Consider the following 26,227-nt stretch of genomic DNA (forward strand, 5'->3'; position numbering starts at 1 on the left):
ATACTGACACAATAAGGGTTCTGGCCTAAAATCAATGCAGCTATAAGATTTTCACATGTGTCTGTGGCAATTTTGCTTGACTGTACTAAACCCTTGCAAAGTTCTCTGATCAACAACTCTTAAAGTACTGATGAAATTATTTCACAGGGAACATCCGGTTTGCTGTAACAATACTTTGCTCTCCCAAGCTCACCACACCACTTCTTGTGATTCTAGTCGTTATAAAACAGCTGGCACCCAAACAGCGCGGCTGGCACCACTCTGTCAACCCCCTGACATGCATCAACTGCAGCTTCACAGTTGGGGCTATTCATATCCCAAGTTTCACGAGTAAAAGACTTTTCAATGCAGTGAGGTTTATGCAGCAACACCCGGGGCCAAGGAGCAACAGGGCTCTTCCAGCACTGCTATCTTCATGCCCCAATATCAGAATTACAGCAACTGGCTCAGCCTCAAGCTTTGCTGTTTAAAGAGGAGGAAGGGAGTACAAAAAAATTAGAAGGCAGGGAGGAGAGGGAATCAGCCTGCCTGCAATAAAATCTATTTGACAAGTGGAAATAACATCCATACTGTATGTACACTCCCGTCCCAGTTAGAAAGTGATCTAGGGTCACAGAGCTCTGGAGACTTTTTTTCCTTTTTCTTTTCTTCTTTTCTTTTTTTTTTTTCTTTTCTTTCTTTTCCTTTTCTTTTTCTTTTTTTTTTTTTTCTTTTCTTTTTTCTCCTTTTTCTTTTTTCCTTTCCTCCTCTGTATTTTCTTTTTTCTCTTTCCTTCTCCTTTTCCCTCTCCTCTCCTCCCTGCCTTCTCTTTTCCTCTCCGTCCGCTTTTCTCTTCTTCCCTCTCTTTTTCTCCTCCCTCTCCTCTCTCATTTCCCGAAGGAACACGCTGACCGCGACCCTTGCGCGGAAGCTCCCGAGCAGGGGCCGCACTCCCCGCCGTGTGGGGGCGCCCCGCCGCCGTGTCGCGCCTCTTCTCTATGCATTGCTGTAGGAGGGCCGCCGCGCCTATTCCACCTGCTACCGGCCTTTAAAGTCGAGGCCGGCCGGGCGGCGCGATGACTTGGGTGCTGGTGCGCTCTGCGGTCCCGCGGCCGAAGCGCGGCTGCGCCCCCTTTTCTTTTAGGGGGGCTTTTTCTCCGTCGCCCTCACTCGCCTGCTCTTGAATTTCCACCCGGTGGTAAAGGACCAGTGCGAGCGAGGGCTGATTGGCCCAGTAAGTCCCCATGCCTGCGGCGGGTCACCTGCGCGGCTCTGCTGCCGGCCCCGGCGCGGTTGCGGATTACCGCGTCTCCGGTCCCCTGCCGCGGTCGGGCGGCCGCGGGTAGTGCCGGCGCCGCCGCCGCGGGTCCCTCCGGGGCAAGCCATGGAGCCCAGCGCCCCGTTGGACCTGCGCGACGTCGAGCAAAAGCTGGGGCGCAAAGTGCCCGAGAGCCTGGCGAGGCCGCTGCGCGGGGAGGAGCTCCCGGGACGCCCCGCCGCTACCGCCGCGGCCCTTGGGCCCCGGCGCCGCCGCGCCGCCGCCTTGGCCCGGCTGGAGACGAAACTTCACCTCCTGAGGCAGGAGATGGTGAGTAGCCGGGCGCCGGCCGAGGGGCCCTGCTGCAGCGCTTGGGGCGATTGCAGCCTTCCCGCCCCGCCGCCCCTCTTCCAGCAGCACCGGGCCGCCGCCGACAGCGCTCCCGGCGGGGTCGGCCGGGGACGGAGGCGGCTTTCCGCCCGCCCTGGGAGCAGGCTCCGGGAAGCAGCCGCCGCCTCGCACCGGTCCGGGGTGGCAGGAGGGAGGCGGTACCCTGGGTGCTGCCCGGCGGGTCGGTGGACTGCTGTGTGGACGGCGTGCAGCTGGTCGGCTGTGACTCGCTGTTGGCTTCTGTTGCTCTGCCAGCTCTCCGAAAGTACCGAAAGCTGCTGTACCAATAAACGAAATAACGCTCTCTCTGTTGCAAATGCCTTTCTGCATCCCACCTGTTCCTTGCGGGTGACTCATACCCAAAGAGACACTAGATGTTTTCAGGCTGAAAATTTGGCCTGGTATTAAGTGACACAGTTTCTGGACAGAGGTCTTCAGAGGCTTATTTAATTCTAAACAGGCTGCAGAAGATGCACAGTAATTCTTGAACAAACAACCATTTATAATTTGGCTGAGAGGTTTTTTTTGCATTTTATTTCCTTTTCTCTCTTTTTTTTTTTTTTTTTTTTTTTTGACAGTGGTCTGTGGTGGGACTGCTGTATTTAGTTCAGAACTTGTTTACTGTCTTAACCTGGGAGCTTCTCCTACTTTGTATGTCACCATCTCAATAAACTTATTTTTTGATGATGATGTAAAATGATGATGCTGCCTCTATTCCTTTAACACAGAAAAAAAAACAACCCAACCCTCTGCAGTCAAGTGAGCAAGAACTAGCGAGCACTCATGAGATATGATTCTTATAATGCAAAGTACTTGAGATGTGTGAGTATAGTTGGCTTCTGTTTCTACTGGAGTGTAATTGTTAGGTGAGGTCTCAAAAGGGTTTTTTTAGTAGCAGTTCTTTTCCTAGCTCTTGCCACTAAGCTTATGTGAAAACAGCATGGAATTTGATCTTGCTCAGAATGAGGATTTTGCTGGCAACATATTGAGATGACTTTATGCAACTATCTTGGAACTTGGCCGTTTACAGCAAACAAAGCAATCTCATCCTATGTGAACAAGCATAATGCCATACCATCAGTTGCTGTGCAGCCTTACACATAAATAAGCAAAAGGTGGGTTAGTAAGAGTTTTTAAAGAATAAGCTTGCTAGGGGAAAAGGGAAATAAGGAAAGGATATTCTGAGAGTTAACAGCCAAGATAATGATGTTAATCTGGAGGGGTAATTTATAAATCACACTTGCTATTGTATAGCTTCATATGGTTTAAGCGAGTCTCACAAATCAAACTATCGATGTATTTTAGTCTAATGATCACTGTGGATTTCAATTTTAACACTAAGTTCTATATTGTCGGCTTAGGTCATGTTTGGTTTTTAATTTTAAGCCTGCACAAGGGGTGTAGAGTGACCTCCAGGTAGCATGTAATGTAAAACTATTAGGGATGTTGAGCCAAAAAGGAAACAAAATGTAGGCAGAACTCTTGGCATGACTGTTTAGACATGTCATGACAGTTAGGCTTGTTAATGGAAGGGAGGAAAAGTGACTTGCTGTCATCACCTTTTCCTTTTGAGTTGTTCTCTTCACCTACTTCATACTTGCAAGTTTTATGTCACAGTCTTCAGTCTGCCTCTTTTTTCCCCTGCCACAGAGTTTCACTTTTCCCTGCCTACCCTGAGCATGACCATGTTTTAGTCCCAACATCCTTGACCGCTCTGGTTCTTTGTCACTTAGTCAGACTGACTTTAACATCTGAACTCGTTGCTCATGCTAGGTAAGGGGAGTTCTGCTACATACCTTTTCCTGTTCAATTTCTAGTCTATGTATGTCCATGCTTTCAGCCAGTTTATGTAACCCAGAGCATGAAAATGAACTGCCTGCCTGGGGTTTTTCTCTGCTGTCTTTAGTGAGCAGAGAAACTGGTTACTTAAGGATTTTCCATTATCATTAAGGATTCTTCTTGTTCTTTGTCACCTTCCCCATGCCATTTTCTTTTTGACATTGTACAGATCTTACCAATTTAAGAACAGCATTAGGTAAAAATCATACTGTTTCTTCCTGTGTTTCTTTATCTTTTTCTTCTGCACATCATTCCTAAAACAGAGCCAGAATTTCCATCTTCTTGTTTCACACCTCTGTAACATATTATTCTTTGGCTTCACTGCAAGGTCTAAAAGGCCTTAAACATGTAGAAGAGTTGTTTATAGCTGCTGCAGTTGTAAACAAATGCAAAGGGAAAATATTAAAAGTTAGGAAAAACAAGTGTCATCCAACAAGCTATCTTTTTCTAGTTGTGCTGTGATGGCAGTTTCTGCAGGCTACTCACTGCACTTTGGATAAGCACATCTGTGCTTTTTTTGCTTGCTTGCTTGCTTCAGACTTGAGACAAACCTCTAAGTGTTTACAGAACAAGGTCATTCAGGCTCTTTTTATCTATGACTGATCTAGTCGTATGTAAAATACTCAAGGCTGGTTACTGTGGTGACACCTTGATCTTTGAGCGGTCCTGTCTCATTGTCTTGTTTGTGTTTTTGTTAATGAAGATATTTTGAACAGTTTTTTGAGTTTTTTTTTTTTAACTTGGCCTTATACAAATTGTGCAATTATGCAGCTTGACTTCTATCCTTTCCCACAGCTATTGTTCGTCGCGATGACTGTGCCTGTGCTGACGAGTTTCTACTAAATCTGACAGCAGTTTTATAGACACTGGCTTAGTATGTTTTGACTTATCATTATGTTTAAATAATGGCAATCCCAAAGTTCTTGGCTGTATTAAGGATGTATTTTACTGTTAACTATGTTTTCTTGTCACTTTACAGCTCATAGCTACTATAAAATACCTCTTGAGTTCCTTCATCATCCCATTGTTTGTCCCCTGACAGTAAAGAACAAGGGAAACACACCTGAACCTGTTTCTAAAGCTTGGGAGTAGACACAAAGCTTTAGCTCAGGCACCATGTGATCCTTCCAGTGACCAGAGTAAATTCAAATGTACAGGAGTGAAAGCAGGTGGAAGTTTTTGTTTATTTAAAACTGGAGGGCCATCTCCTTTGCTGTCAATGTACACTTTGTCCTCCCAGATAAATCGATCTTCTGTTCTTCCATCCATCTTGTTTATGAGAAGCTAGTACTTGCCTTGCTTCAGAACAAAGTAGCGATTTCTGTTGAACTGGATACTTAGAAGGAAGAGAAGAGATGGTGTAAGAGCTTTGAGAACTCTCAGCAAGTTGCCATGTCCTTGGGCTGGAAGAGGATGAATGATATGGTGGAAGCGATTACCTCTCCTATGTCATCTGCTGCAGGGGATTGTTGAGAGATAAGGGTATTACCTTGCCAATATTTGACTTGAAAATGCTGGGTTTGACTGTGAGCTAAAGCACCTGACAGATTGGTGGTGGGGGAGTGTGGCCTTGAGGCTTGCATCTTGCTTCTTCAGATCCTTTTGCTGTTCCCAGTGTATGGTTCTATTCCATTTAAGCCTGATATTTTAAACCTGATTTTGCTGGTAGTCATTTGAATCACACATGAGGCACCATGGGGTATCTTTCTTGAAATGTGTACCTGCTTGGCCAGGTCTCCTTTCCCTTCTTGTTTTCCTTGTTTTCCTCACCAAGGCCATGATGAAGACTGTATTAAATCCTGCAAACCTTTGAGGCATAAGGCCATCAAGTTACAGGGACAAACAAGACATAATTGCCAGTGTGGGTCAAAACACTGAGCTTTGGTCATCCTAGGATGTGATGAATACTTCATACTAGCCAGTATGCCCTTGATTCAGTATGAAATTTGTCACAACAGTAATGTTAAACCCTTTGCTCCTGTGGTATTTTAGGGGGAATCTTCCATCGGGGGATTAATAGTAACCTTTTATAACTGCAATCTTATTCCTGTTGTATCATGCTCCTGAGGTCACTCAATATGTATGACTTCAACAGCTACACACTGCAGTAGATAATCAGTGAGGTTTGTTCTGCAGGCCGAAATGATACTGATTCAAAAGCTTCATTTCTCCTTCACAAGTTCTGGGGTTACTCAAAGGGAGATTTTACTTAACACATGAAAAAAGTTTGTAGGTTTACTTTTTTTCATTTTTGTTCAAAAGTTTCCCCAATCAACTTTTTATTGCCTTTTTGAAAGCTAAAAAAGCTAAATCAAGGGTAGTCTGTGTTACATGCAGTAAAAAAAACCAGCATGCTTTGCATAAAACTGCTACAGGCAGAAAAGATAAACTGCGTCCTGGAATTGAAGGGTAAATGGCAGTGCTGGGACTTTAGGTGAGAGTCTTTCCAGTGAACACTGTTGAGGATCAAATATTCATGAGTTTGAAGGACAAAATGGGTATTCTGAGTGTAGCAGGTTTTAGGATTGTCCTGGGTTCAGCAGTAGCAGTCAGTTTTTCTCCTTCTTAGTAGCTGTTGCAGCACTGTGTTTTTGACTTTCAGCCTCGGAACAGAGCTGATAACACTGATGTTTAGACTGACCAAGGACTTTGTGAGTCTCATGCTCTGCCAGGGAGGAGGAGGGGCCAGGAGGAAGCAGGGACAGCACGCCTGACCCAAACTAGCCAAAGAGGTATTCCATACCACAGCACGTCATGCCTGGGGATGTAACTGGGAGCTACCCGGAAGGGCACGTCCTCTTTTCGGTCGGGCTCTTTTCCGGCGAGCGGTATCATATTCTCTTCCCGTGTTATTTCTCTTATCATTATTATTATTGGTGGCAGCAGTAGTGATTTGTGTTATACCTGAGTTACTGGACTGTTCTTATCTCAACCCGTGGGAGTTACATTCTTTCGATTCTCCTCCCCATCCCTCTGGGGAGTGGGGGGGGGGGGAAGTAGACTGCGTGGTTCTGATTTACGGCCTGGGCTTAAACCACGACAAGGATGAAGCAATAAAAAAAAAAGTAAACAATCCTATTGCCAAGAGGCTGAGTGTGTCCGATTTAGGCTAGAGCTATTTGGGGTAGAGACTTATTCCTATGTTCTCTCATTAGCTGATTTTTCTTCCCCTTTGTTCTCCTAGTTCTATTTTAGAGTAACAATTTTTAAAAGTCTAATTAGCATGGAGTCCTGACAAAATGAAGCAGAAGTAAAAGTACTTTTTACTGACTGGAATTAAGGCAAATATGATCTTTGTGATGCCAGTCCTTTGCTTTTTTATTTTTTTACATACCCTTAGCATGTAAATGAAGGCACAAGCTGGAGGGCAGAGCTGCTGCAACTCTGTTCTACCAGCTTTTAAGAGTTTGGACAACTTCAGATTTGCTTAGATTTGTTAGACCCACAGTTATGGGGGGTCTGCGTTTATTAGTGTCTTTAAAGGACCTTCTTAAAAAAGTCAACAACTGTGATGTGAAACATCTCTAATGCATGCTGTAGGTACAAGCTGCTAAATTCAGTGTTTTGTATGATAAGATCAATTGATTTAACTGAAGCCAAGATCTGGTTCAGTGTGTCTAGTCAGCAACACAAAGCCGTGTATCAGATGCTGGTTTTCTATTAGATTAATGGAAGTTTTCACCTAAAAACTTGATGGAAGATAAAATCTTAAATATAAAATTACTAGTGGCTAAGCCTCAAGCCTGCGTAGGAGAGGTTGATTAAGCTTGGTTTCCTAGTGAGCAGTTATTCAGTAAATTACTAAATGAGTCTTTTCTTAGAAGTAGAAAGGCAGCATACAGAAATAAAACCACATTTATTTCTCCAAGTCCTCCTGAAAGTTCACTAAAAAAGAAGGTAATCTTGGATCTTGCTAATGAGATCTCTGCTTCATACCCTCTGATTTGCATGATGTAGTAGAAGAGTTTGTAATTTTTACATATAATGCAGATTGGGCAGTGTTATCAAGATACTTGGGTTAAAAGGGATTTGTAGATTGAACCTTAAGGAAAAAGATCAAATCTAGCAAGAAAAAATCTCAGCCCAGTTATAGTACCAGAACTTTGCCAAGTTTTCCATCTTTCAGACCATCTTTGGAAGGACAAGGTGAGCAAGGTTATTTAAATTAACGCATATTTAAATGTATCTTTTGACTGGAAAATCTCATCCAGTGCCTGACAAAAGGATTCAAATTGTGGAACATCTTTATGTTGTACTCAATCAGTGCTTATGGCTGTTCTCATTCAGCTGTAGCAGACATTGACGGGTTTAAGTCCCTGGGAAGTACAGGTGAATGTGCTTACATTATTAGCTACTGCTGGACCAAAAATCTGTGAAATGTTGCTGATCCCTTACCTAGCAGCATCAATGTGAGAAACAAGTGCTCATGTGTGGATCATCACAGCTGTGTCAGAGATGTTTTGAGATTTCCAGTTAGACTGCTCATGTATAGTGAGACACTTGTCAGCCCTTATTTCGAAGAATATACATTATGCTTTGATGTTGTTTCTTTCCTGATTACTTTGTTTCAAGGGAAAAGAAAGCATTTCATCTTTGATGATGCTTTTTAAAGTCTGATTGCTGACAATTTTTAATGAAAAGACATAAAGACTAAACCCCTCCTGCACAGACCACTACAGTTAAGTGACTTAGAATCATAGAATAGTTAGGGTTGGAAAGGACCTTAAGATCATCTAGTTCCAACCCCCCTGCCATGGGCAGGGACACCTCACACTGAACCATGTTACCCAAGGCCTCATCCAACCTGGCCTTGAACATCGCCAGGGATGGAGCACTCACAACCTCCCTGGGCAACCCATTCCAGTGCCTCACCACCCTCTCAGTAAAAAATTTCTTCCTTGTAGCCAATTTAAACTTCCCCTGTCTAAGTTTGAACCCATTACCCCTTGTCCTGTCACTACAGTTCCTGATGAATAGTCCATTCCGAGCATCCTTGTAGGCCCTCTTCAGATACTGGAAGGCTGCTAGGAGGTCTGCACGCAGCCTTCTCTTCTCCAGGATGAACAGCCCCAACCTTCTCAGCCTATCTTCCTATGGGAAGTGCTCCAGTCCCCTGGTCATCCTCGTGGCCCTCCTCTGGCCTTGTTCCAACAGTTCCATGTCCTTTTTATGTTGAGGACACCAGAACTGCACACAATACTCCAAGTGAGGTCTCACGAGAATAGAGTAGAAGGGCAGGATCGCCTCCTTTGACCTGCTGGTCATGCTCCTCTTGATGCTTTTAACAAACAGATTACAAACTTTCTGATGAAATTAGTCGAACAGCATGATTTTCGTAGGAAGGGATCGCAAAAGATCATCTGGTTCAGCCTTTCTGGGAAACAAGAGCCTGAATGAGGTTATCAAGTACCCTGTCTGTTTGCATCTTGAAAACCTTCAGTGATGGGGACTCTACCACATCCCTGTGAAGGTTGTTCTAGTCATTGGTTGTCCTCACTTTAAAAAAGTTTCTTATCTCAGGTGAAACCTCAAGATGAAACAATAGGAACTGTACCTATTGCCCTTTTTCTTCTCCACATAGTTCCTTGTGAAGGTAGAGTATCTGTTCTCTTTGTAGCAGCCCCCTAAGTATGTAAGTAAGTGAGTAAATACCATGGTGAAGTTTCACCCAAGACTTCTCCAGGGAGAAAAGACCTAAGTTCTGCAGTCTTTCTTCATAAGGCAGGTTCTCCGGCACTTTGATCATCATCATTTTGCATGGATACTTTGTTTTCTGTGGATACTTACGGCTAACAATAATTAAAAATTACCTTTTGTTGTGTAAGCAAAAAAAATTAAATGAACAATACCAAATACATGTATTGAGGAAGAGCTAATGGCCAACTAGTGCCTTTCTACTCTTCAACACTTCCCCCCCACCCCCAGCAGTGAATAGTTAAAGGAAAATAATACATTTTCAGTTAATTTTTAAAGATTACAAGATCTTTTGTCTGTTCGCTGCCTTCAAGCTCAAAACCCAGTAAACTTTCCACAATGGACATGTTTATTTCCTGCGTATTTCATTTCTGTCTGTGCCCTGGAAGAGAATCTGGATACAGGAATCTGGAGCAAGTGAGGATGGAGTTACAGAAGTAAAAAGACAGAGGACCTGAGCAGTTGAAAAGCAACCAGAATTTAATTAAATTGAGTGTCATTTCTCTGGGATTTTCATCTGCATTTGTAACCATGTTAATTGGGCATCCTGAATGTAAGCAGTGTCAAAAGAGAATTCTCAGATTACTGTTTTTAAAGGTAAAGAGCTCTGAACAGAAAATTATGGGCAATCTCATAATAAAAGGGGAACTTTTGTTATGAAGGCAGACTTGTAATCTTTGTTTTCCAGCCATCACTTTCATATGCGGGGCTGCTAGTTATGAGCATTTACCAGTGGTGGATAACTTTTTGCCTTCATGCCGTTGTGTTGAATTTTGACTTCAACCACCCACTTACCCTTATTGGTGTGGAATGGGAGCTGGAATCTAGTAGGGGAACTAGAGCCTGAGATGGCATCAGCGAGTCATTTAGTTTCTGAATTTGAGAAGTCTGTAACTTTTGATAGCAACAGTAAGACCATCTCGGATCAGAGGTTCTGTGCCACAGACAGTCTATAATTGTGTAGATATTTTTTAAATCTTACTGAAACACAGGTAACAGTCAGTGCTTGAAACTTCAGCATGGTTTTTTGTGATTTTAAACCTCCTGTACTGGAGATAGATAGGAAAGTGATGACTTTATGCACTGTGATGATGCAGAAGTAGCTTGACTATATATTGCTTTAAAATAGGTGAAACAAAGATTGCCCTTTTCAGGCTTGTCAAAAAGCTATTGCATTATTTACAATGCTGAAGAAACTGTTAATGGCAGCTGTTAAAAGCAACTGAAGAAAGAAGCAGAAGAAAACTGAATTTGGACTGAAGTGTGAGGGTATCTGTCAGCACAGAAATTCTGAAGAGCAAGATTACCCAGTTTGGGCTGATTAGTTTACTGAACAGATAGATAAAAACAAAACAAAACAAAGCAAACCCACCCCATCCCAAAAAGAAAAAAAAAAGAGAAAAAAAAAAAAAAAAAAAAAAAAAAACACCCACCCTCTGTAAGACTTATATATGTCTTACATATCTATTGCAAACTTTCTGATTAAATCAGCCAAACTGCATGATTTTCATAGAATAGCCCAGGTTGGAAGGGCCCTCAAAAGATCATCTGGGTCAGCATTTCAGGAAAATGAGAGGCTGGATGATCTTGTGTTCATGTTAGGAAACATCCAGGTCACTTGAGCTGTTCTGTCATGCTGTCCTGTGGCCTTGTACATACTGTAGTTGTTTGCAAGCACAGTTTTGAAATATCCTTGTCACTGGGTAGAGTCACAGAATGGTTTGGGTTGAAAGGGACCTTAAAGATCATCTAGGTACAACACCCCTGCCATGGGCAGGGACGCTGTTTTTTGCTCAAAGCCCTGTCACGGTTTTTAACATGCTTTCTCTTTGTTATCAGTCATTTACAGCTTAGGTGTCAGTGGGTGTCTTACCATGTCTGTCTTTGTTGAGAGCTGAATTCTGTCCACAGTGACCAGTGGTCCCATAAAGGGCTCAGGTTATGAAAAGCTGTTCAGCTATGTACCTGAGCAGTTTTGCAAGCATCAAGAAATGCTTGACTCTGTTAGGAAGTGTTCATGAGAACCATCTGGAAGGAACACTAGTCTGAGGGATGATCAAAATAAGTGACCAAAATACATCCGGAGAGTCTGTAAGCCACTTTGTGTTACAGCCTTGAAAAGTATAAACAACACAGCTCAAGTGTTTTCAAATCTAGAAGTGTATTTGGATGGTCAGTTATTTTAGAAATGTCCTGTGTTGTGTTCCAGTGCTGTGGATGAGCATATGGAATAAAATGTGTCTGAGGATTCTCCCCTTGAAGCTGCACCACAGAAGGCTTCCCTCTTTCCATAACAGGAGATAAGGAAAGCACACTAGAGAGTATATATATGTCAGGTGTTAAAGTATGCAACCTCCCACAGAGCTTCCGTGAACATGGAGATGTGCAATACTGGCAGAGCTATGCAACCCTAGTCTCGGCAATCTAATCCTTCTCTTCCCTTTGAATTAATCTGGCATTTCTTAATACTTATGTTTTGTCAGGGGAATGGTATGGCACATTTGTTAATTAACAGGAAACAAACTAGCTAAGCTGCTAAGAGAAGTTATGTGAATGTTTCATTTGCTGTGATGTAAAATAAACTCTTCTCAATACTGTAAGGCCCTGCTGAGTGCAATGCCAGGTGAAGCTAAAGCATTTAGTGCCTGTAAATCAATGTTAAATTGCTATTTGACTACTGGGAATTTCAGATTTTATAAACAGTCCACTGGCTTAATTTGTAATTTTGTTCACTGTTATTAGATATCAGCTGCATTCATGACTAAAATGCTTCCAGAAGGACAGACATATTGCTGCAATGGCCATGAAACCTCCTTCTCTCTAGGCAGAGAAGGAAGCATTCATCCTATTATATTGTAACAAATGTGCTGAGTGTTTCCAAGCTCTCAAGGTGGAAGCAAAGACAGAACAGTTCTGTTGCTTTCCATTTTTCTGAGTATTATTTTTTTTTCTGTAGGAAAGCATAGCTTATAGAAAAATTCTATTTGAAATGGTTGTACTGCTTTTTGTAACTCGTGTGGTTATGGGACATAGCAGACATTGGACCTGACTCTCTTTGTACTGAGTGTTTTCTGAAAAGATTTTTTTTAGTCTACAAAGCTTGAGATTCTGACTTTGACCCTTCAAATAATTATAAATGACTAGGAAAAACAGTTCTGACAGCAAAGAGGAAACTGTGAAGAGTTTCTGTGTAAGAAGGATCTTCCTTGGTTTGTCATTTCTTCAGAAAACTAGTGAAGTGAGTACCTAGCATCCTTCCTGGGATAAGACTAACATGTAAGTTTGGAAGCATGCCTGGAGAAGGACTGTTCCAGCCACGTTGCAAGCCTGAATTTGTTCTGCAAGTTTGGCTGCTGATACAGACCATTTTTTCTGTTGGGCAAAGCCAAATGATGTGTGTTGAGAATAAAGTACATAATGATAAAATAGTGGCAATGTAGTGTTTTTATGTAGTTGGTACTGAAGAAACCTTTCCATGGTCAGGAAGGTTTTCTGACTAACAGTATTTGGATGGGTCTAAAAAAATACAACAAGGTGGAGAAGTCATTCAAGTTTTACAATGTCTCTGATACAGACTATTGTTCTAGTCTTCTCAAAACTATACAGTTATGAGGAGTGAGCACAAAGCCAGAGTGATAATTTTTAGATTACTTTTCCTGATCCGTAACTACAAATGCATTTTGCCTTCACAGGGTCACCTCAGCGACTGTCACAGTTAGTGGGCTGTTCATGTGTTGTGGGAGAGCTGTGCTGTACACTGAAATGTTTTTAAGTCTTGAGTGGTGGCCTGTGGCAGGTTCCTGTGGTTATAGGGTTTGTAGGAGGAAACTAAATGCTGCAACAGTAGAGGAGAAAGCCTCTTTGCAAGAAAAGAGGAGTACCACAAGCATGTCAAAGCAACAGTAATTTTTTTCAACTTCATTTGCCCATGGAATTTGCATACTCCTTTGTTAACTCCTAGCACTAGCTGCTGTGACTGATGCAATGGAGTGGAGGCACAGCTGTTTTCCTCATAAGCAGATGAGGTAGCTCACAGTGACCATTCTGAATTCAATCCATAGAGCTGATATTGCAAAAGCAGGCTTGAATTTCAAGTTCAGATTTGTCCCCAGTAGTAACATTGTCATGTCTTAGTTCCGGCTTAATGGAACAAGTTGTTTTGGTTTGGTTTTGGGTTTGGTTTTTTCTTTTGGTTTGGTTTGTTTGGTTTTGTTGATGTTTTCTTTTGTTGCTTTGTTTCTGGTTTGGGTTGGGTTGGGTTTTTTGTTTGTTTCTTTTCCTTTTAAAAATAATACTGAGGCAGGGAACACTGTTGTCTCAGTAAAAACCAACATTTTCAAACTGGATCTTCTTTGACTTTTTAGTTCTAGGCTTTTAAACATGCTCCCACAGTGCCGGTATTCAAACCTATTAATTTTGAAAGGGATGAGCAGGTCTGGAGTGCTCATTAGTCAGACCTAATTCATAAATTAACAGATATGTTTTCTGGGTTTTTTTGCATGGTATTCTGAAGAGTATGTTTTGGTCAAGAGAAGCATAAGTAAGGCAGAGAGTGAAATCCAGTGAAAAAAAATAAATCTAGATATTGCTGTTGAGCCCCAGTGCTGTCTCATGTTGGTGGGGAAGACACAGTTCTGTGCTGTGGCTGGTGTCCAGAGCACATCAGAGTTATGCTGTGATCATCCGTTAGCGGTAACGCTTTCTGACACCCACAGCCGATTGTTACCACTGAATATTGACCTGAATGTTTTCAGTGGTATTATCTTGTCTGTCAACATATGTGAGTCCCTACTATGGATTTTTCTAGACATTTTCACCTCTATCATAGTAGATGCATTTCTAAGGTCAGATGCTGCTTTTCTGACAGCAGTATGAGATACTTGGAAACATGCAATAAAAACTTCCTGTCATATTAAAACCTTTTTGCTCTTCTCAAACCCCAGCATTTCCTCACTGCTCCCTTTCTTGTTCATTCGACTAAGCTCTAAAGTAATCAGGACCCTTTTATAAAGCTTCCTTTTATATTCATTCATACTCCTGAGGCTGGATGTTTCTGTCTCTGAATTCTATGGTGCATCCATATTTAAAAAGGTGATTTGGGATTTTTTATTTGGGCAGGAAGTGATGAAATAGGGACTTAATTAACTGACCTTTATTTTTTTCCTGCTGCTTACTCTCTGATGTATAGCACGTTTCTCTCCAGTAATCACTGTCATACCTACTTAGTAGGTATTTACACTGTCATTTTTCACACTAAAATAAAGAGATGGCCAAAAAATCAAAATGAAAAAACAAACAAAAAATATTTCCCCCATGACAATTTTGTGTTACAGTTAAGCATACAAGAGACCTCAAATAGTGTGATCTTAAAAAAAACACAAACTGAAACCCCACAACTGTACTCTCCTGAGTGAATGATTCATCCAAATGATTGAGATTTTACTAGGTATTAATGCAAACAGCAGGCTAACCACAGATACGCCAAAGAAAAGGATCATCCCTATTTTAGGGAGGTGGAAAAAGGCCTTGAGATCCACTATTTTGTTATGGAAATAATGTAATTAAATTATTGGCACAACTTGGTGGTATGCATTTTCCTGGTAAGTCTGAAGGGGATCAATTAGTATGTATATTTATGTATTAAAATAGAGTGTTGTAAGAGAAATGTAAATCACCAATACTGTAATTTCCTATACCACAGTGGCATAATATTTTGCTCATAGACTTGCAAGAAATTTCTTTGAGACCTATTCATTAATATATTTACACTCATTGCTTACTGAGCTAACTTGCTCCCTTATAAAGTAGCTCTGCCTCCTGATTATTCAGGTGGTGGCTCAGATCAGACCTGCCCACTTCCTTGCTTTAGTGAATGGTAAGCTCTGCTTACAGGAGAATCATTTTCTTGCTGATGTGAAATCACATTGTTCTTCTTCCTAGTTAGAAAGCACTGTTCACAAAGTTACGTTATGTTGCTGCCAAATTGCACAGAAGGACCTGTAGAAATATTTAGTGTAAGCATTTGGTGCAGGATTGTGCTGGAACCACAGCAGGTTGAAACAAAGTCATGAGTAGGTTAGAGGTTTTTAAACTAGCAAGGTCAAGGGACCCATTATTTTTTTCCTCCCATTATTTTTTTTCTAGAAGGCATGCTAAGATACATGAAAAACAACAAGGTGGTTTGTGACAGCCAGCATGGCCTCACAAAGGGGAAATCCTGCCTGACCAATTTGGTGGCCTTCTGTGATGGGGCTACAGAACTGATGGACAGGGGCAGAGCAGTTGATGTCATCTACCTGGATTTGTGCAAAGCGTTCAACACTGTCCCACACGACATCCTGGTCTCTAAATTGAAGAGACATCAATTTGATGGGTGGACCACTCGGTGGATAAAGAACTGGCTGGATGGCCGCACGCAAAGAGTTGTGGTCAATAGCTCAATGTCTGGCTGGAGACCAATAACGAGTGGCGTCCCTCAGGGATCGATGTTGGGACCAGTCTTGTTCAACATCTTTGTCGGTGACATGGACAGTGGGATTGAGTGCGCCCTCAGCAACTTTGCCAATGACACCAGGCTGTGTGGTTCGGTTGATACGCCGGAGGGAAGGGATGCCATCCAGAGGGACCTCAACACGCTTGTGAGGTGGGCTGATGCCAATCTTATGAGGTTTAACCATGCTAAGTGCAAGGTTCTACACCTGGGTCGGAGCAATCCCAGGCACGGCTACAGGTTGGGCAAAGAAGAGATTCAGAGCAGCCCTGCAGAGAAGGACTTGGGGATGTTGGTCGATGAGAAAATGAACATGAGTCGGCTTCAGTGTGAGCTCGCAGCCCAGAAAGCCAACTGTATCCTGGGCTGCATCAAAAGGAGCGTGACCAGCAGGTCGAAGGAGGTGATCCTGCCCTTCTACTCTGCTCTCGTGAGACCTCACTTGGAGTATTGTGTACAGTTCTGGTGTCCTCAACATAAAAAGGACATGGAACTGTTGGAACAAGTCCAGAGGAGGGCCACGAGGATGATCAGGGGACTGGAGCACCTCCCGTATGAAGACAGGCTGAGAAAGTTGGGGCTGTTCAACCTGGAGAAGAGAAGGCTGCGTGCAGACCTCCTAGCAGCCTTCCAGTATCTGAAGGGGGCCTATAAGGATGCTGGGGAGGGACTCTTCATCAGGAACTGTATTGACAGGACAAGGGGTAATGGGTTAAAACTTAAACAGCGGAAGTTTAGATTGGATATAAGGAAGAAATTCTTTAGTGTTAGGGTGGTGAGGCACTGGAATGGGTTGCCCAGGGAAGCTGTGAGTGCTCCATCCTTGGCAGTGTTCAAGGCCAGGTTGGATGAGGCCTTGGGTAGCATGGTTTAGTGTGAGGTGCCCCTGCCCATGGCAGAGAGGTTGGAACTATATGATCTTAAGGTCCTTTCCAGCCCTAACTATTCTATGATTCTATGATTCTAAGGGTGCAGACAGAAGCTGAAGATTTAGTGACTGCCCACTTTCTGAACAGCTGGGACTTCACTGATTGTAATGAATGCTGCCTAGAAATCTACAGTGAGGGTTTTAACAGTTTTGGAGCCTTCAGGAGAAGTAAGAATACAAATAATATATTTTGTAAAAGAAGGTAAAAAAAAAGCAATCAAGGTAACCTCTGTAACATGCTACAACGTTTTTATTGTGACTCATCATGGAAGTACAGCTGAGAAAGGTCAGTGTGACGTGCTCAACTTGTTGAAATAAGCTACATCAGCAAACTTCAACTGCAAATCAACCATAGCGTATGAAAATTTAGGTTTTGTGTCTGTAGCTTTTGTATGTACTCCCTTGTCTGAAAATTGCCATGAGCCTAGAAAACATAAGGAAAGAAATGGGAAAATGTTCCAAAAAGTGTTCCAAAATGTCCCATAAGTCCATGCTGAAAGAAACCAGATATCTATGTACTATGAAGCTCATGCACAGCCTATTAATCATTCTGTGTGTTTAAGGAGCACACATTGTTCTTCATCTGTCATTTGTGGTTATATTTTAGACATGTTAAATGGAAGAGAAAGCATTTATTTTACTCACTGGTGCTAAAAAGCTATTTTAATGATATTCTGAGCTTCCTAACCTTCAAGTGGCATGCTTCATACTTTATGGTGGTTGCTTAATAAACAAAGCCTGTGTGTGTGATCACACTCATCCCTGTTGTAAATGTGGTAGCTCAGTGACTCCAATTAGATAATGCATGTGAAATATTCTGAATTTTGGATTTTGAATACGTTGCTTATGGTATTTTTAGCGTGTTATGTATATTCTCTTACAGAATTTTTTGATGAGGTTTTACTGATGAGGTTTATATCCTTTTATACCTGCTTACAAATTTGTATCTTCATAAGAGGCAAATAATTCATCATTGCCAACCAATATTTATTTGATTTTTCATACTCTCCTTTTTCTCCTTGGGAATTAATTTTTTTAGTTACTTTAAAAATTATTACTCGGTGTTTGTAACAGCTAAAGTAACACCAGGAGAAAGTAGAATAAGGTTAGCTTTTGTGAAGAAAGAGACTTCTCAGAATCCAAAACAAATTATTATTTAGACATTGGTTGTTAGAGGAGTTCGGTTGATTGGTTGGTTGGTTTTATTACATCTCAAGTGAATTCCTGGAATTCATTACTCCATGGAAAACTGGGGTAATCTGCCTTTAATAAAACAAAGGGTAAGTAGTTATAACTGAGTAACCATAAAGCTGTTTATCCTGAATGACACAGGAAATAAATGAAATTGAATGGGAAAGAGGAAAACTGTCTCTGACACACCCTAGAAAACAGCAGTAGTATTAATATTCCTAAACCATAGTAATCACAAACATCTCTTTGGCTGATGATGATGATGAGGGAAAGATTCTACTGGGTTATAATTCTGTTTGTAAAATGGACAGTAGAGTTGTCTGATGTCCATTTCATCTAACTCTTCATGTACTAGTTCTCTTCTGCAGTACTGCTCATGTGCTGAACATCTGAGTGTCTTTCAGTGTGGTACCATATTTTGCTACTGTTTCCATCCAACTTCCATTTATTGTGGAATATCGATCAAAAATAATACTGCTTTGGAAACACGGATTCCGTAATTGCCAACCCTGAATCAGTGTTTTAAGTCCTGCTTAAGATCCTGTGCAGAGCAGAACTTCTGATCTGAGTGACTTAAATAGTACCCTGAATCCATTAAATTGTAAGTTTAAGATTTTATATCTGTAGAGACCTATTTCACTGTGTTCTGGCTAAACGATCTATCTTGAAGGAAAAGCCTTATTATTCAAGCTCAGTCATTTCCTTTCCTTTTACTAGTGGGCTCTTTACAGCACACAACTTCAAGATGCTGTGGAAAAAAATGAAACTAATATATTTTAAATAAATCTAGGAGTATCTTTTCTTCAGACCACATTTTAGGGTTATCAGTAAAATCCCTACAGACTTCTTGCAGTTAAAATAGGCAGCAGCAGCATGTGACCCCAGGAATCTAAAAGAAAGTAATCTGCAGAAAGGCGCTAGAGTTGCAGACATCTTCGACAGATTAAAATGATATATTGAACAGAATATTTAGCTTTGTCATTTTTGAAGAGGAAGGGGACCCTCTGTGTTTGGAGCTGACTGGAAGCCAAAAGTAAAAGTGACCAGGCTAGGGACAGCTAATGCGCTGTTTTGAGTGACCCAGGAAGTGATAATTGTCTTTGTTAACAGGCCAGGTCACTAAGAGTTTTATTCTAAAAGAATATCCTAGTCAAGTCCTTTTTGAAAAACAGTCTTTTTATAAAAGAAACCCATGAATATCTGTATATATCTCTGTATACAGATACGTACACAGATGTCCATATGTTTGTATATATAAAAATTCTCTTGACCAAATTATTACTGTGTTGCACAAGTTATTATGGAAGACCATAGGCTAGTTGTGTAAGGAAGAAATATCTTGTTAGAACAACCAGTATGAGAGGGAGGGAGGCACAGAGAGGTGTTTAAGCCAGTTACCCTTTACATATCTGAAGATCTGGTGTGTCTGAATGCTGATCTGTTCTGTCCACCTGTGCTGCCAGCCTGCATCAATTGAAAGATGCTGTTGCTTTAATTTCATTCTTTTCTCTTGCCGTGAATAGCTGATGTTAAGCATTTGTGATCCTTCCTGGGGACCTGTGCTAGTGTGAATGTACAAACTAAGCAAAAAGATATAAAAGCTCACCTGTAACCAGAATTGCTTTTTCACTCTTGTCACAGTTCTTTTCCTCTGTAAACCTCAAGTTTGTGCAGAGGACTGATATATGCTCACATACACCTTCCCTCTGGTGGTGCGGTGCTCTACCTTTAACTCAAAAAGCAGCTTCATTCGGAACAGAGACTGTTCTGAAATACCTGTATTAGCTATGATACACTCTATTTGGATTATTTTGGGAATGCACTTGTTCCTGTACGTAAGGAATCGAGCTGTCAAACATGATGAGATTTAATTGTGGTTAGTCCCTTTGGTTGAACCATCTTGGAAATTATTTCTTTACTCCAACAGTTATATGAGTTGCAGCTGCATAAGTGCATATGAACCAATGTGATTCTGTCTGGGCTAAAGCAGATAAGAGGCAAGAAATGTCGCAGTGACATTTATGTATTATCAAGCAGATGATAAAGTAATCCCTATTAAAGAAAGATGACACCTGGTGGACTAGTTTTTAATGTTTGCTTTAGGAAAATCTTAATGTGTGAGACTTGGGACAACATAGTAGCTTGGAGGAGGAGGACTCAAGTACACAGGAATGCAAAATTTACTCCCGGTAAGGCTGTTCCACAGAAATGTTGAAGCTGTGAGTGTATTTAGAACAACAACAAAATAAATACTTCCTGTGAACTGAATCTGAAATATATGATATGTCTATTTTATCCAAAAGGGACTGTTTCATTTGAAGGGTATTGGTGCTAGCTCTGTTAAACATTTCCTTAATCAGCCTTTTGGGCAATTTGCTGTCTCTGAGCTTGCATAAGCAAGTTGCTGAAGTCTGTAGTTGCATTTCAGTAGTTGTGTAATTTACTGCTTTCATGGCAGTCTAGTTGCTGAGCAAATAGTTTGTAGTGATTTATGGATAGGAGTAGAGGAACTGGCTTGAGCAAGAGGGCTACAAAATGGTCAATCTGTTTTCAGAACCTCATATCTGAAACAATGACAGATGGACAGTACTGTTAAAACTGAACAGTAAAGCTGTTCAGCACAGTACCTGGTTGGCTATGTTAAATCCTGTGATACTAGATTGAGGATAATTCAGAACTCATTCTGGGGACTGGGGAAGGAGACTGGGGATGCATATGTTAGTCTGTTGCTAGAAGAGTTTGAAATATGCCAACCCTAACTATTCTGTAATTCTATGATACTGTGTTAGTGTTGCGTTAACCCTGGCTAATAACTAAGCACCCACTGTCTATTCACTCATTTCCCTCTTACCTCCAGTGGGATAGGGGAAAGAATTGGAAGAAGAAAAGTGAGAAAAACTCATGGATTGTAATAAGGGCAGTTTAAAAAGTGAAGGAAATAAAGAAAAACAAACAAACAAACAAAAAAAAAGGATCAAAACAAAACACAAGTGATGCAAAGTCAGTCACTATCTCCCACCAACAGACTGATGTCCAGCCAGCCCCCAAGCAATGTTTGCATTGGAAAGACCAAGCCCACAGATTTTATTGCTGAGCACAACATTATCACACACAGAATCACACAGAACATTAGGAATTGGAAGGGACCTCAAAAGATCATCTAGTCCAATCCCCCTGCCGGAGCAGGAACACCTAGATGAGGTTACACAGGAAGGCGTCCAGGAGAGTTTTGAATGTCTCCAGAGAAGGAGACTCCACAACCTCCCTGGGCAGCCTGTTCCAGTGTTCCGTCACCCTCACTGAGAAGAAGTTTCTTCTCAAGTTTAAGTGGAACCTCTTGTGTTCCAGTTTGTACCCATTACCCCTTGTCTTACCATTGGTTGTCACCAAGAAGAGCCTGGCTCCATCCTCGTGACGCTCCCCCTTTATATATTTATATACACTAATAAGGTCACCCCTCAGTCTCCTCTTCTCCAAACTATAGAGACCCAGCTCCCTCAGCCTTTCCTCATAAGGGAGATGCTCCACTTCCTTAATCATCTTTGTCACCCTGCGTTGGACTCTCTCCAGCAGGGAATATCTCCTTGGTCAGTTCTGGTCTACTGCCACATCTTTGTCCTTTCCAAACATCTTTCCCAGCCCCAGCCTACTTGATGAGGGTACAGAGTGAAAAACAGCAAAGGCCTTGATGCTGTGCAGTCACTGTTCAGCATCAGATGAAACAGTGGTATGCTATCAACGCTGTTTTAATCACAGATACAGAACATAGCACCATACCGGCTGCTGTGAAGCATCCCAGCTAGAACCAGTACAATGTTCTGCAGTATCTAACAGAATAAAATACATAAAAATAGCTTTTTGAACAACTGTACTCTGTCAGTGTAATTTATGATATTGAGAAAATGGTATTTGTGTATGGAAAGTACCATGTCCAGATTGTACTCTTGGCAAAACAAGATACAGTCTTTGCTTCCTGAGAATAGTGATTCCATCCCAGTCCATTGTGTATGAACAATACAGGTGGATATATTTCTGTGTAACGGTTGTGGACTTCGAGAATAGCATAAAATGTCTATTGTGTGGCATCACAGATCTTAATTGTTTTCTTCCTTATTTCTCAATTGACTGAAGATATTCAAATATTTCATATACCGTATTGTCTTTTTTGAACTAATAATCTAGAAGTTAAGATGTTAGTGCCCTATGGAAGAAAAGCATGCAGTATATGTATATATGTTAGATATAATGGCACACATTTTTGTAAAGAAGTACACTCAAATTACATATAAAAGAAAGTATCTTCTAAATGCTTAAGTATAAAGAGTGACATATCTACATCGAGTATGCTTGATTAGTACAATTAAAAGATGTAAGAACACGGATAAAATATGACACAAATTGCGTGCTAGACATGGTATCCCTGTGAGTTAATCTGAAATGACTGGCATCTTTTTTCCAGTGGTTTTAAGTATGCACGCCCTGTGCTGACACTGTGGCAAAAGTTCCTCTAGGTAAAGGTCTTACTGTGGAAGTGATGAGACTGGAAGTGTGTTGTGATGTCCAACATTCAGTGGTCCTGAGGTCCTGTTGGAAAGGTCACAAACCAGCATCTTCTCACCATACAGGTGGAAGTAGCTTCTGGCTGTCCAAACTTGGTCAAATTCAGAAACTTCCTTAGTTTTTCTGACTGAATTTTCAGTATTTTCACTTGTGTGATGAATAAGAGGTCACACAGACTTTTATTGACTTGTGATAGGCTGTGATAACATCACAGTTTGTGATGTTTCAGATGAAAAGGAAAAAAACATGAAATAAACCCCATGGGAATCACCTTTATGTGTCATCTCACTGTGGAAAATTGAGTAAAAAAGTAGCTTATAAAGTGTCTGTTAAGGAAAACATGCAGTCAGTTAACTTCACCATATCTGTGAAATGCAGCACTGTAATATTGCATTGTGCTTTATAATTAACACTTCTCTGTGTGTGCATCAGCACCACAACTAAGTTGGAAAATAAGACTTTGTTCTTAATGTGTATTTTTTATTTAGGTTTGGGGTTTTTTTGCAAATTGTTGCTTTTTTTGTTAATCTGTAATAAGTGGTTGATGATGAACTCATCATCCTCAGCTTATGAGTTTAAATCATTTCAAATTTATAGTTTCAGTAAGTTCAGTATTTCAGCTCTCAGATGTTTATACAGCAGTTTGCAACCTAAACTGAGGGGCAATATGAATAAAAGTTGCAAGGCCACAAACCTGTTACCAAATTATGCACATCTGAAAATTTTAGATTGCCCAAATAGACATAAACTAAGGGTAGTTTAGGGTGAATGCTCAGCTTCCTGGATTGGTTGAGTAGCCTAGCGTAGTTGTAAATGGAAATGGGGTTTGTCTTATTTCTCTGAATAGTAAAAATCTATCCCCAAGACTTGTCATAGCAGCTATATATGCATTCTATAAATGGCATTGTACTGGTGTGTGTACAAGTCTCGTCATTGACTAGTGTTCGTGTTAATGGACTGCTTGTGTAGTCTGATCAGATTCCCACTTCAACTTCATTGGAAGTGTAGCATTAGTATTGCAATAGTTTTACTTTTTTTTTTTTTTTTTCCTAATTATTAAATGTATTTGTCCTAGATGTGAAAGGTGGATTTTTTGTGTGTTTTTTTAACACATTCATTGCCTCCAGCTTACTGTTCAGAGTTTGATTTTGAAGAAAATGAGTAATTTTTAAAATCACTTTTGCCTTGTAGGTTAATCTCCGAGCCACTGATGTGAAGCTTATGCGCCAGCTACTCATCATCAATGAAAGTATTGAATCAATCAAGTGGATTATTGAAGAGAAGACCGTTGCCAGCAGAGGTAGCAGTTTGAGTGGCAGCCTGTGCAGCTTGCTAGAAAGTCAGGAGACATCTCTCCACGGCAGCTGTAACAGTTTACAAGACTGTAGTGATGGACTGGATGGAATATCAGTGGGGAGTTATTTAGACACCTTAGTGGACGATGTCCCGGGTCACAGTACTCCTTCAGATATGGACAAGTTCAGTGATTCTTCTATTATGGAGGACTCACAGCCTCTGCATAAGCATCCCAAAATGGATTCTGATGAGTACTACTGTTTCGGTTAATGAGAATACGTTCCAAAGGGACACAAATGCACTTGTACTTACCCTTTTTCTTTGCTGCTATTTTATTTTGTGTGCAAACCTCCCAAACTTCTCTTGGAAGTAAAACATAATATGATAGTTCAATTCTACTTCATAACTTGTCTATTGCTTCTAATACATTTTCTCCTTGGTGGGTTGGGCTTTCCTTCTCCTTTTGTTTTTCTTAATTTATTGTTGCAGTTTTTCGTTTTTGTTTTAATTTTTTTACAATGCTATATTTACAGGTCTTTATAAGTGGTGAAGGTAAAGCTTTATCTTTAAAATGAGACATCAGGGAATGAGATCAACAATTTTATATTTGTTGGCAATAAAATATCTTCTAATAAATATATGTTGTGGTAAATTTTCTTGACTACCAGGTTTGGCCTTTCCAATGACACTGTTCTTATTGAGCCTTAAATCTGAATCTTGAAAATACCTCTGCAGAATGTATTTTCCTTTTGTAATCAATGATATTTGATTCTGTTAAGCTGTCTTCGGTTGGAATACAGAGTATCCTGAACTTTTCTGTGTGAAGTTTCTTTCTTCTTGAATATTCTCATCCTTATTGAATTATGATTTTAAATTTTGGGCTTCATTGGTGTCTTGCAGTGATGCATTCCAATACTGGAAGCTCTGCATAAGAGCGCATCTCAGTTTTGTGCTTCACACCTTTCATTTTCATTGAACCTGCTGTTTTATAGGTGCAGTCTATATCTGTAAAAAAAAAAAAAAAGGCATCCCACATTAAAAATATCCAATTATAATAGTTTGGATGCTAAAATTTGTCAGAAAAGTTATGTAAAAAATGTAATATAAAGTCTTGATTGGAATTTTTACCTTGAAGTTTTGTGGGATATAGAGGGCTCCTGTGAAACATTTTACAGGAGGCAGCATGCTGGAAGGCATGTCCTAGTCTGCTTTTGTATGCACACTGTTCTCCTTAACAAGTTTACTTTGTTTTTGCCAAATATTATTAAGAGAAAGTGTTGCCCTGCTGTCTTTTTGTTTCCTGTTTTACAAATAAAAATTTGCTTTAACCTTTTCATGCCTACTGGTACAGTTGAGAGCTGCATCTAGTCAATTCGTATTGGAAGCAGAAAAATAGGAACAAACTGCTGTGTGCAAAGTCCTTAGCTTCTCTGGCCCATGCTTTCGTGCAGAAGATTAGGAGGCAGATTTTTCTTTTAATTGCTTCAGAATTGAAAAGAAGCAAGTTTTTATCCTTCTTCAGTAAATAAAAAATAAGAATAAAAGAAATAGCATTGAACTGGACACTAACAGGTTAATGAAGGTGTATTTCCAGCTTATAGATTGTGAAAGAGATGTTCATACTTACACGTAATCTAAAAGTCTTGCCATGTCTGTATTTCCACTTCCAGTAAAGCGTGAAATTCCTCACCAAAGAAACTAATGTTTGCCAAGTATAATACAGGCTTCCTCTTTAAAATATATTTTACACATTCTGAAGGAATAAAGCTAGTATATGCAGGGGTCGACATATGTTGGTTTGGTTAATTTTGAGAGAAAGTAGTAGTTCAATAAGGTTCTGCTTTTGCAAGCCATGTTGCCATGGATCTGTCTTGTCCAGCCTTGATCAACGTCAAATGTGGAGAAAGATAAAAACTCAAGAAATTGGAAGTGGCAGTTTGTGCTTTGTGGTTAGTTCCATTAGTTCTCAACAGAATAAGTGTCTGTGTCCCTCAAAATTAAAAACCAAGTTATGTATATTTTGCTTTGGACATCATGATTTATTCAAATACAATGAGAGTGGAGAAATGTAGGGCTACGAAGCATGAGGCTTCTCAGTTCGGCTTCTGAGATCAACCAGGGTACTGCAGATAGCTTGAAGGAAAACAGAGGCAAACCCTCAAATGACAATGCTGTGCTGATGTAACATTTTTAGGATTTTTAATTCCTTCCCCAGCTGCACATAGTTTGGGAAAAAAAAAAAAAAAAGCTTCAAGGAAAAAATATGGAAAAATTATTTCTCTGTGCACCATTAAATAGAACATCAACTCTGAATTAAAAATAGGTTTTATTGCTTTGAATTATTTGAACCTAGGGAACAGAGCTAACTCCCTGATATAAAACTGTGACTCTCTTGAAAGTTTTTCTACCTTTATTGCTTGGCATGAAAGTTAAACATCAGGATGTATACTCCCTCTGAGGGTAATGAACGTGCAGTATATACAGTCTTTTCTTCTCCAGCTGAGACTTTGGGCAGTAGGCCAAGATGCACATAAAATTTTTCTGCTATGAAGGAAATTCAAAAGTCTTCTTAACGTATCTTCTCAAATATCCCCTAAAGTTA

At 40.6% G+C, this 26,227-nt stretch overlaps 1 protein-coding gene across 1 annotated transcript; it reads left to right on the forward strand.

Moving 5' to 3' along the window:
• Window positions 1–1,363: 1,363 nt before the first annotated feature.
• LURAP1L (leucine rich adaptor protein 1 like) lies at window positions 1,364–24,607 on the forward strand (the record flags this gene model as incomplete). Its single annotated transcript, XM_080638462.1, has 2 exons — window positions 1,364–1,567; window positions 23,521–24,607. 2 exons carry the CDS (start codon window positions 1,364–1,366, stop codon window positions 23,893–23,895), a joined length of 579 nt encoding a protein of 192 aa, XP_080494588.1. The 3' UTR covers window positions 23,896–24,607.
• Between the last annotated feature and the right edge of the window lie 1,620 nt (window positions 24,608–26,227).

The sequence above is a fragment of the Psittacula echo genome (assembly GCF_963264785.1).
Source record: "Psittacula echo genome assembly, chromosome: Z".
NCBI classification, from domain to species: domain Eukaryota; kingdom Metazoa; phylum Chordata; class Aves; order Psittaciformes; family Psittacidae; genus Psittacula; species Psittacula echo.